Here is a 12,054-nt window from a genome sequence, read left to right as displayed (position 1 = left end):
CTCATTTATTGAAGGAATACTATATATCAAGCACTGCTCTGAGAACTTTATCTGAATTAATTCTCTTAATTATCATAACTCCCTGAAGTTGGTATTAATATTATTATCTCTGCTTTGCCAAGGGGAAGAAACAAAGGTGCAGAGTCATTAAATAATGTATCCTTACCTCTCAAGTGGCAGAATTTAAACCCAGTCAGGCTGGCTCCTGAGTCACTGCTGTTGTTTGTTTCTTTGTTTTATCAGAGAAGCTGCACGTTTACAGAAAAATCATATACAAAGTACAAAGTTCCCATACACTGTCCCCCTCACACACAGTTTTCCCTATTAATACTTTGCACTAGTGTAGTGCCTTTGTACAATTGAAGAAACAATATTATTAAAATCATACTATTAATGATAGTTCATAGTTTACACTAAGGTTCAGTTTGCATTGTACAATTCTGTGGTTATTTTAAAATTTTTATTCTAGTAACATATATACATCCTAAAATTCCCCCTTTTAACCACATTCAGATATATAAGTCAGTGGTATTAATTACATTTACAGTGTTGTGCTACCATCACTACCATCCCTTATCAAAACTTTTCCATCACCCTAAACAGAAACTCTGGACCAATTAAGCATTAATTCCTCATGCCCTACCCCTACCCCAGCTCCTGGAAACCTGCATTCTAGTTTCTGATTTAGTCCCTGACCTCTCTTTTCCTTAAGTTTGTATCCATATAGTGATATGACAGAGATTTCCTTGAGCGCCAGGGGCTAAAACAAACCAACAAATCAACACACACACACAACACCTTTCTCAGTCTCTCTAAATTTGCTCTGCATTGGCTGGTGCTTGCCTTCAGAGTATAGCCCTGCTATCAAGAAGATCAGCCCAAGGTAAAGTGAAGTGTGGGTTACTTTCTGTCTTTTCTGAGCCTGTGTCCTGTCCCCAGTTTGTGCTTGCTTGTGGCCTTAAGAACCTCCCTCTCCCCACAGAAACCCAAATGTCCCCTCTATTCCTATTAAATAGAGTTTGCCTGGCTCCCAGGTGCTCTTCTGTAGGTCTTAAAACAGTTAATCCTTTGCCCCAGGCTGCTTTGACTTAATTGTGTCTTATACTACTTTAACTGTCTACAATCTGCTTCTACTTGCAGGTCAAGTTCTGGGAAAGTGAAGCAGAAATGAGTGTCCTGCTTTAGACTTTCAGGCTGCCACCCAGTAGAATGACACTGACATACAGGCACCCCCGCATACTCATGGGGATCCCTCTGCTCCCTGTGCAATAAGGCCAGGGACCCATAATGGATGTGCAGACCAGGTCCACATTGTGCTGGGGAGGGGGAGGGGAGGGAGCCAGCAAGTGCACCCTGTGCTTCTACTATTTTCAAAGCTGTGTTGTCTGATTCAGCACTTGCCCAGGTACTACAATTCCTAAATGTTTTGTGGAGTTTTGAGGAAGATGGCTTTGCCATTTTTTGCTCGTTGTCCAAAGAGGCTGTGGGGACATTGAACCCTGGAGCATCTTACATGGCCACCTTGGTCAACCAGAAGTCTAGAACACATTCTGTTTTTATCCACCATAAGGCTGCCTGTTAGGGCATTTCTTGATTGCCTCCTATGTGCTGGCATTTTGCAAAGCCCTCAGGACTACTTTCTCATTTCAGCTTATCAGTAATTCAATATGATAGGTACTATTTTTCCCAGTTTACACAAGCTAAAGCTTAAAGTGCTTGGTTGCACAAGGTCTCACAGTTCATAAGCGGCAGAGGTAAGCTTTGAATCCTGTTCTGGTGGTTCCACTGTGACCTACTTTAACCTAATACACATTCACAGCTGAAGCTTGTGCTGTGCCAGTTCCGTCAAAGGCTTCAGATATCAAGACTGTCTATTCAGCAAGTTCACAAACGGAATATAAGCTCTTCCTGTTCTAATTTTTGGATTAGGCCTGAGATTGACATCCTCACACCATTCCTCCTTTTCACATTCCATTAAATCAGCATTGCTTGACTTTTCATTTTTCTTCCATTTACGCGACCTTGGTTTTGGTGGAAGTTGCTACACTGATGAGCTGGAGAGTCATGTCCCTGCCTTCAGCTTGATGAAAGTCCGCCTAGTGGCCAGACCCATTCAATCACAGATAACACCCTTGAGAGTTGGGGGAAGTCCTCCCTCTGTAGGAAAAGAGCAAAAGAGGAAGGAGGTTGTCCTTGCTCTTGGAAAAGCCTAAGTAGACAGCCCAATATTCACCCTTATTTGAACTCTCATTTGTTTTCTTTTTTTTTTTCAGGAGGTACTGGGAATTGAACCCAGGACCTTGTACATACAAAGCAGGCTCTCAACCACTGAGCTACACCCACTCAACCCTCACCTGCTCTAAAGAGCCTGTTCTGAAGTAGAGACAAAAATCATGACTAGGAGCTCCTGTCTCCCTCCAGTTGAGCTGTTGGGTTCACATCCTTCCTGTCTTGCTTTTATTTTATGAAGCTTTTCTTTCTAGTACTAGGTATTCTTCTCCCTTATCCCCTTTCTCTTGGGCCCTGTCCATTGTTTCACTAGAGGCCCAGCTTCCCGCTGTCGCATGGTAGCTTCCAGAGGAATATTCCTGGTCCACTCACTGGCCTCTGTCTCAGGCATCTCTAAGGACTTTAGAGTTCTCATTCATCTTTCATACAATTTAGCATACCATTGCTGAGTACTTGGTCTGTAGACAAGAGAGTGTGAGCTCAGAGACATACAAGAGAGGTGGCTTAGCATAATGATAAGGGACCTTGAGCCAGACTGCCTGAGTTTGAGTCCCAGCTCCACTACTTACAGCTTATAATTTGATGCTACGTAAGTTAGAAGAATTTAAAACAATACCTGTAGCTTTCAAAGTAGTGCACAGGGTATAGTAAGTGTTTAATATTAGCTTATCATTGTGTTTATGTGGCTGTATTCATTTTCTTCTTATTTATTTATTTATTTATTTCTCTCCCCTTCCTCCCCAACCCCCCATTGTCTGCTCTCTGTGTCCATTTGCTGCGTGTTCTTCTTTGTCTGCTTCTGTTGTTGTCAGTGGCACAGGAATCTGTGTTTCTTTTTGTTGTGTCATCTTGTGTGTCAGCTCTCCATGTGTGCGACGCTATTCCTGGGCAGGCTGCACTTTCTTTCACACTGGGCAGCTCTACTTACGGGGCACACCTTGCATGTGGGGCTCCCCTATGCGGGGACACCCCTGCATGGCAGGGCACTCCTTGCACGTATCAGCACTGTGCATGGGCCAGCTCCACATGGGTCACGGAGGCCCAGGGTTTGAACCACAGACCTCCCATGTGGTAGACGGACACCCTAATCACTGAGCCAAGTCCACTTCCCTGTATTTATTTTCTATTACTGTATAGCAATAAACTTAGCAGCTTAAAACAATACAAATTTATTACCTCTCACTTTCTGTGGGTCAGAGAACCAAGTGTGATGTGCCTGGGTCCTCTGCTCAGGTCTCCTCAGGCTGTAGTTCTCATCTAGAGCTAAGGGTCCTCCTCTAGACTCCCTACTGTGTCACAGTTCCTTTCTTTGTGGCTATAAGATCACGCTCCCTGTTTTCCTGCTGCTTCTTGGCCAGCACCAGGCTCAGCTTCTAAAGGCCACCCATGTTGTTGTTGTTGTTGTTGTTGTTGTTGTTGTTGTTGTTGTTTTGCCAATGTGGCCCCCACAGGCAGCTCACAACATGGCTATTTGCTTTCTTCTAGAACCAGATTTAAAGGGCTCATATGATTAGATCAGTCCCACCCAGATAAAATCCCTTTTTATTTGTTTTTACAAGATTTTATTTATTTTCCCTCCTTCCTCCTCCTTGTTGTCTGCTCTCTCTGTCCATTCGCTGTGTGTTCTTCTGTGTCTGCTTGTATTCTCATTAGGCGACTCCAGGAACCGATCCTGGGACCTTCTGGAGTGGGAGAGAGGTGATCATTCTCTTGTGCCACCTCAGCTCCCTGCTCTGCTGCATCTCTTATTGTCTCTCCTCTCTGTCTCTTTTTGTTGTGTCACCTTGCTGTGGCAGCTCTCCGCATGGGCCAGCACTCCTGTGTGGGCCAGCACTCCTGTGTGGGGCAGCCCTCTGTGTAGGCTAGCCCTCTGTGTGGGCCAGCTCACCACACGGGCCAGCTTGCCTTCACCAGGAGGCCCTGAGTATCGAACTCTGGACCTCCTCTTCAGTAGACCAGAGCCCAGTTGCTTTAACCACATCTGCGACCCTAAAATCCCTTTTAATACAAAGCCAGCTGATGAGTAACCTTAATTATATCTACAGAAATCTCTGTTGCCTTATAATGTAACTTAATCTCAGGAATGGTAGTTCGTCATACAGGCTCTGCCTTCCCTCGGTGGGGGAGATTATACAAGGGCAAAGGTCACCGTGGGTCATCTTAGAGTTCTGCCTACCATGATGTACTCTGGTAGGAATAACTATAATATAAGTCAAAGTTCCAAATAAATGACAGGGCATCCCAGGAGTTCACGTACCCTTTCATGGTGAGAATCTCTTCGTTAGTGAAGGATGTAGATAAGGTACCTGTGCTTTCTTCCCCACCCAATGGTGCTTCTCCTTGCATCATAGGTACCATGTCTGGACGAAAGGGCACGCACCCACAAACTTTGCCAAATGGCGAACAGCCACCACGCCTTACCGGGTGGAGTGGGAGGCCGATTTCGAGCCCTACGTCGTCGTGAGACGGGACTGCCCTGAGTACGACCGGAGGTTTGTGGGCTTCGGCTGGAACAAGGTGGCTCACATAATGGAACTGGATGCACAGGTGAGAACAGCACACCGTCCTGCTGCTGAGGGAGGAGCCAGAGCCCAGACCTCAGAGCAGAAAGGGGACCTTGGAGGCCAGAAGGCAGAGCCCTGAGAGGGAATCCAGAGTGAAAACGTGGCAGTGCTGATCCACAGGGCTGTAGGTTCCCAAGCCCTTGCTCCTTCCTCTACCCCTGGGTGAGAGTTGGGTTCCTGGCCAGGACACAGCCAAGAGTGAGTGTCCTTTGGCAAACCATTTCACTCCCTCATTCTCACCCAACCCAGTGGTAAAGACGAGCAAACGACAACCATCCATCACTTGACCTTGGCATCATGTAAGTGGTGGAAAGCATTCTGTGAGTTCTATAGAGATGACACAAAACACTGCAGCTAAGACCCAACTCTTACTCCACTCTGTAACTGAAAGAATGACTTCAGGCTGTATTTAGTCATAAAACCCTTTCATCCATTCAATTAATGTTTAATGAGAACCTTCTTGAAAAGGAAGCTTGTGCAGAATTGTAATAGATTATACCAGGGGTCAGCAAACTTTTTCTGTCAAGATGCAGATACTAAATAATTGGGCTTTGTAGCCCTGCAAGTCTCTATCACAACTGCTCAACTCTGCAGCTGTAAAAGAAAAGTAGCCATGGATAATACATAAACATATGGGCATAGCTGTGTTCCAAGAAAATTTCATTTACAAAAACAGGCAGCAGGTCGGATGTGCCATGGTTTACCCACCCCTGCATTAAGCAATCAAAAGCAAAGCTACCCTGTTAGGTTTGGAGAAGGATGCCTGGGCCCCCAGCTCCACCCACGTCTCTTCCTGTGTTCTTCTCTAAGGGGCCTCCTCAGGAAGCACACTCCAAATATTTCTCAACAAGAGCACCCACATTCAGGAAAAGTAAAGGTGGCATGCTCGGTGCGGGCTGTCCAGGAGATCCCCCTGGAGAACTTCTGCACAGTTCCAGTGCCTGGGCTTCACCCCAAAGATTGTGATTCATTTGGGCTGGGGGTGGGTGAGAGGGGATGACTAGGGCATCAGTAGTTGTAAGAGCAAGCCCAGGAGATTTTGATGTGCTCCCAGGGTTGAGAACCACGGGCACAGAGGAGGTTATAGAAAAGTGTCCTTTAACAGCAGCAAGCATGACCGCTCATTTCCATATTCTCACTAATACTTGGGCATCCCAGCGCTACTCTTGGACAAAAATGTACTACCTGCCTCGCTTCTGCTTGAAAGAGAAGAAACTTCACTATGTTCATGTATCCAGCAGTATTGTGAGGTGAACTGGTTCAAATAATGTTAACTTTTCCAATCCCAAAACCTGGGCTTTGTTAATTTTAGACAATTTGAGAGAACTTTTTAGAATATGTTGCATATTTTCCTTTCTTTGCCAATAGCATGTGCCAAGCATGATTTTACCTTTTCTGGTGATTTAAGGAAACCATGAGCATGCACCTACGTGCCACACCTCTAAGGGTTAGTGGGACATATCGGGCATTTTGTCCCTGCCTGAAATGTACCCAGACAGCTAAGGTCTGTGAGTTCTTGTTTTCTTTTCATGATTTTTCTCACTCATTCCTCACCATCATCTGTTGTTTCTTGCTGCTGGCAGTGCTCTTCTATCTACCAGCTAACCTTCTCCTTCCTGATTTTCCCTTTCCAATTTTCTTCTGATCAGCTCTGGCCTGGGAAGCTAGATATTATGTCACAAATCAGAGTGGATATATTCTGAATGAAGGCGTGCAGGGTTCTCCTTCGAGTTATACCTCCTAAATTTGGGTGGCCTATTTTGGCTCTTCAGAGGACTTTTATGTTTTATCTCAGGTTTAGCTGTATTCTGTCAATTTTGGAGTAATAGACAATGGTGTGACTTTTAACAAAAATGTATAAGGGAGAGTTTTGTTCTTGATGAGCTTCAGTCCAGGGGAATATTTTCATTTTCTTTGCTGGTTTTTTGTTGTTTTTTTTTTTTTGTCTTCTGTACTTACCTGTTAAAGCCATCACATCTTATCAAGTCCTATGAGAAGTCCATAAATAGATGTCAGTTAATTGAACAAGAGAATCTTCCAAGTCTGCATCATCCCCGGATGGGATGAGCTTACATTTAGCAAAAGCCTTTTATGGGCAATGAGCTCTGCTCAGCACTTTTCATACAGTATTGGTTTCACCCCCTCAGTCTTTGCTCAAGGTTGATGTTGTTACTTTCACTTTAAAGATGAGAACACAAAGGCTCAGGGAAACTAAGCAATTTTTCCAGGGTCACACAGCAACAGCCCTGCTCTGTCTCACTCCAGAGATCGCGAGCTTTCCATGGTGCTGGCCTGCTTCTTGGTGTCATTCACCAGTGCATCCATTCACTTAGTCATTCACTCATTCATTTGGGCATTCACTGTACGTTAACGAGGGCTCTCGAAAGTGCTCACACTCTCTTGCCTTCTTCCAGGAGTATGAATTCATCGTGCTTCCCAATGCGTACATGATCCACATGCCTCACGCCCCCAGCTTTGACATCACCAAATTCCGTTCCAACAAGCAATACCGCATCTGTCTCAAGACCCTGAAGGAAGAGTTTCAGCAGGACATGTCCCGCCGCTATGGCTTCGCTGCCCTGAAATATCTCACGGCCGAAAACAACAGCTAGCACCAAGAAGCCCACCCCCGAGGAAAGACTGCAGGGGAAGAGCCACCCGCTGTTCAGGGCCCAGCCTTCAAACTCAACATCGAGCAGTGAATTTTTCATTTGTTTTCATTTGTCTCTTTGGCCCAACAAAGCTGCCCTCACTACAGAGATCTGGGATAAGGTTCCAGCCAGCCCTTCTCTGCCCCACAATCCAGCATTCCCAGAATGTAGAAATAGAGCCCACCTATACAGTGTCTTCTAGAATGGACTCAAAAGGAGGGAGTAAAAGCCGCAAAATCAAGGCAGGTCTTTAGGATATTATGTTTCTTTTTAAAAATTCTGCTTCCCATCTTAGCTGGGGAGAAAGGGAAGTCAGGGTGCTGGGGGTTAACATCCCAGAAATAAAAGCATAAAAAGTGGAGGGGCGGAATGCGGAAGGTTCTTTGCCCATCAGTCTAGTTGGATACCCAAGGGGGAGGGTCGTACCAATGAGCTAAACCAACTATTTGGGGACATAGTATCTGGAGGGACTTGGAGGCAGTGTTGGTTGGTCCTTTATCCTCAAGGTCACTCTTGTTTTGTTTTGATTTGTTTTTGTTTGGGGAATTTTGTTTGTATTTGTTTACTACCTGGAAATCCAAAATAGAAAAGCCAATCCTTTAAGACTCTGAATGAAAATTGGCTACTTCAGGGTCCCTCTATCAGCAGTGGCCCAGCCAGGAGGGCAGAAGTCTTCAGCCAATATTTAAACATGGGCAGCTTCCTTTAGGATTATCACCGAGCCTCCCAAGACTTTGAATTCCCTACTTTCCAGAATCCAGGGACTCTGACGGAAACTGCAGAAATATAAGGGCTGGCTGCTTTACACGGGTCACATTTCCTATTAGCAGCAACTGATTAGTGGGTAAGAGCTTTGAAGGAACTATTCCAGTGCACAAGACAGGTACGAATCTCTCAGGCCTTTGGAAGAACTTTAATAATTCATGTGAGCCCCGTTCTGAAGATTCACATGCCCATTGGGAGATAGGGAAGAACGTGTCTGGGTTGCTCTGTGTTCATGCCTGCTTCACCGTGGGCTGGGAAGAGGTCACAGCTCAGTCTCCTTTTGGGACCTGTCCAGGGGGAGAAGCATCTTCACTGATACCCAGATTGAGGAGGCACTGGACTTTCTACCCATTTTCTTTAATCTTCAATATTAATGTTGTGTTTACATTGATGAGAACAAGAGTTAATGCCCTACCCTCTGCTGGGCTGTTTGTGTTGAGTTGCAATGTGACCGGCGAAAGCTGAATTCAATAAACAGAAGTTCAGACTGTTTCTTCCCCATTCCCCTCCCACTCTTGTAGGAAACTACTGAGGCACACTTCAATAGAGAGAGCAAACTCGGTAAACATCAACCTCACACCTCTTCTCCTGTTTTATTTTTCTCATCATTGGAACTTTAACGTCTTTTTGTCCTCGCCTGAGGTTATAGATCATACTTCATCCTCCACCCCTCAAAGTGTTTCCAAATTTTCTATGTAGTTTGTGGCTCAACAGTGAAGGCAGGAGTTTTATATACAGATGTGGGCCAACAAGGCAAATCACAGCTATCGGTAGTAATGAGAATGCCCCATGCCTTTGGCTGGTGTTCACCTGGAACCCCGTGGCAGTCTGGTTCATGAGACCCCTCAGTATATTATGTGCTAAAGTGGAATCTTCAGATTTATACAATTTGAAAGGCTACAATAAGGACTCATTCTCATTCAGATATATTTAGGTTGATACAACATATCTATTGCATGTATTATTACAAACATAATATATTAATACTATAAAAAGTAAAATATTCCAAGCATGCAAAGTACATGTGAAAGTCCCCTTTCTCCAGTGGTATGTTGAAGCCAGTTCCTACCAGTTCACAAGAACTTCCTGTGTGTATCTCTTCCCAGCTCCATGTCCAGGAACATCCCATTTGTAGTTTGAAATTGGCCGTGGTGGGAGTATTTCCACCATGGAAGCCAGTAACTACCACAAATCAAAGGGTTTTTTTTGTTTGTTTTTTTTCACCCCAGAGACAGATTATTAAACATTTACCAGCATAGCACTGCCTTCTCCTTTCCTACATACAAGCATTGTTAATAGATGTGTTGATACAGTTTTGAATTCATCATTACCAGTTCCTTGAGCCAAGTGAAAATCTACTCGTTGCGTCAGTTCCACAATGTTGAGAATCAATTTTTAGTTCCCCAAGACCTTTTAATTCTCTGATATTTTTTGACATCTGAATCATGCCCAACCACCTTACTTTATTTGCATTTCTCTGGGTATAGCTAATGACCATACAATTTATTACCCAAATTGAGTCACTTGAGAATAAAGGAAAGTACTAATTACGTTGAGACAATAGGTATAAATTGGAAGAGGTATGTAGTTACACATCCACTGAATTTATTAAAGCCAAACACTGACACTCCAAGCCAGTAGTAGAAAACCCTGTTTCCCTGAGGACAGGTGCCTGGCACTCTGAAGCCAATCTCACTTAAGGCTGGAGTCCAGACGTTGGCTAATGCCCAAGTTCAACACAGGGACTCTGGGTGCCAACCCAGTCAAGGCAGCAATTTCCAAAATACACTGGGGAGCAGCAGCTCATTGCCAGCCCAGCTCCTGTGTGGGAAGTGGCAGCCATTTGAGCAGACACAGTGTTGAGAATGTTGATTCCTTTGTGTCCATTCCTTGGGTTAAAACAAGCTTGTAAGTGGGTCATACTTTTGTAAGCATAAAAGCATCAGCTTAAATAAGCCATCGCTATCTTGGCTTTCAGCTGGGAAGAAGGACAGGGTTCTCTACTTAGTCCCCAAAGCAGTCAGTGTCCAAGGGAACTAACATTGAATAACTACTACGTAAAAGACTTCCTTTGCAGGCATCAGCTCAATGAGTCCTTGAGCCATGACTGCAAAGTGGATATTACTGTTTATAGATGAGGGATCTGAGTAAGCACTGAAATTAAGTAACTTTCCCAAGTTCACAAAGTCAGTATATGGCAAAGCCACAATTTAAACCCAGATCTATGTATTTGAACCCCAAACTACATAGCCTGGATGCTGTCCTCATCCCCAGTAAAAAAGAAACAGGAGGATTTGAGCCTATCTGGGGAGATTATTGTATCTCTAGTCCTTTTCCTTCAACGACCACCCAGTAACACACAGTCTAGACAACAACCTCTTCTAGATACACCAAATCTTGCCATGGACTTTCTGAAAATTGATTGTAAATAGACCTGGGTAATTTATAATCATAGTCAGACATCTGGCTTTAACTTTGGGGGGTGGGGCTAGTTATTGATTTCCTGAAAGCTTTTCCTGAGTTATTTCCTGGCACAGGTAGGGTCTCTAAGTTTTAAGCTCACTTTTAGACCCTGACTCAGCATGCTGCCTCAAACTGCTATCTCTGAATGTATTGAAATGATTTACAGAGCACAAATTTACTGAGTTGACAAATAGCTTCTTTGTACCCCATAATGAAAGGACAGACCCTACTTTAATTCTGTTTCTTTCAAAGACTCTACTGTCTTTGAGTTAAGACTTCATTTGTGGTTCATCAGGCCTTTAACAAGCTCTGTATTAGAGGAAGAAATGTAATTAAAATCCCCTCTCAGACACAGCTTCTGCACGCTTTTGGTATAAATAGTAAGAACTACCATTTACTGAGCCAAGGCTTCTATAGTAGTTGGCACTGATGGATCCTCACAGCAACTTTATAATATAACGAAGGTATTATTCTCCCTTTTACCACTAATGGGATCAGCCTTCAGAGAAATTATGTGACTTGCCCAAGATCACACAAGTTGTTAAAGGAGGTGCCTGGGTTTAAATTAAAATCTGGCTGGCTTCAAAAACCCATGTCTTTCCACTCTATGCTGCTGCCTCCCCACAGGATACTGAATTGGCTATTGGGCTTATACTTTTGTGTCTTCATGTAGTTCATGGTGATATGCCATTTTTCTTGTCTTTTTCATCTTAAGGATTTACTTTCCAGTTAATGACTTTAAAGTTTAAGAAATGTCAATTATCTGACACATACATTGTAAGAGGTTTCAGACCCATAATATCTAATGTTGGGGCTCCTGTCGTCTTTGTTCTCATTCATTTAACAAAAATGTCCTTCCTCTCTTTAATTTCAATAAATGTTTGGTATCTCCAAGGAAGTGATAGGGAATACCACAAAAATGCAGGGTTTATGTTTTTGAGTATTTAATGGTTTGGGGTCATTGGTTGTTCCAACACGTTCAGACAGTCTGGAGAGGTAGTCTCTTCAGGAATGAAAAGAATGTCACCTCTGGGAAAGTGTTTCCCAAAGTGTGGCACCAAGACCATCTGATCAACGAGGCTGGGGACGATGTCTTGAAATGACTGGTAAGGTCACTTGGAGCAAACGTCTTCTGTACATTTCTAGGTAAGTTGTGCTGTGGTGGGCCTAAGCAAGAAAATGAGGGCTGAGTGGCACCAGAATCATTTCATTCCTTCTTAACCATTCCTTTCTACATCCCATAAATACTTATTGAGCTTCTGCTTTGTGACAGACACTGTGGATGTGACAGTGAGCTAGGCAGGGTCTACGTCCATATAATTTACAGTTAGCTAGAGAGAAAAGTAAACAGACAATGCAAAAATGGGTTTTACCTTTTTACT

At 43.9% G+C, this 12,054-nt stretch overlaps 1 protein-coding gene across 3 annotated transcripts in view; it reads left to right on the top strand.

Annotated features, from left to right (window-relative positions):
* LARGE1 (LARGE xylosyl- and glucuronyltransferase 1) overlaps positions 1–11,592 on the top strand; it is a 588,869-nt gene extending 577,277 nt beyond the window's left edge. For all 3 annotated transcript variants that reach the window (XM_058308687.2, XM_058308686.2, XM_058308685.2), the window contains exons 14-15: positions 4,581–4,776; positions 7,208–11,592. In XM_058308687.2, coding sequence (XP_058164670.1) covers positions 4,581–4,776; positions 7,208–7,405 — 394 coding nt within the window. In that variant the 3' untranslated portion in view covers positions 7,406–11,592. The remainder of the gene's footprint in view (positions 1–4,580; positions 4,777–7,207) is intronic.
* The last annotated feature ends 462 nt before the right edge of the window (positions 11,593–12,054 follow it).

This window comes from Dasypus novemcinctus, chromosome 12 (assembly GCF_030445035.2).
Source record: "Dasypus novemcinctus isolate mDasNov1 chromosome 12, mDasNov1.1.hap2, whole genome shotgun sequence".
Lineage (NCBI taxonomy): Eukaryota > Metazoa > Chordata > Mammalia > Cingulata > Dasypodidae > Dasypus > Dasypus novemcinctus.
This window is presented reverse-complemented; position numbering and strand designations above follow the sequence as displayed.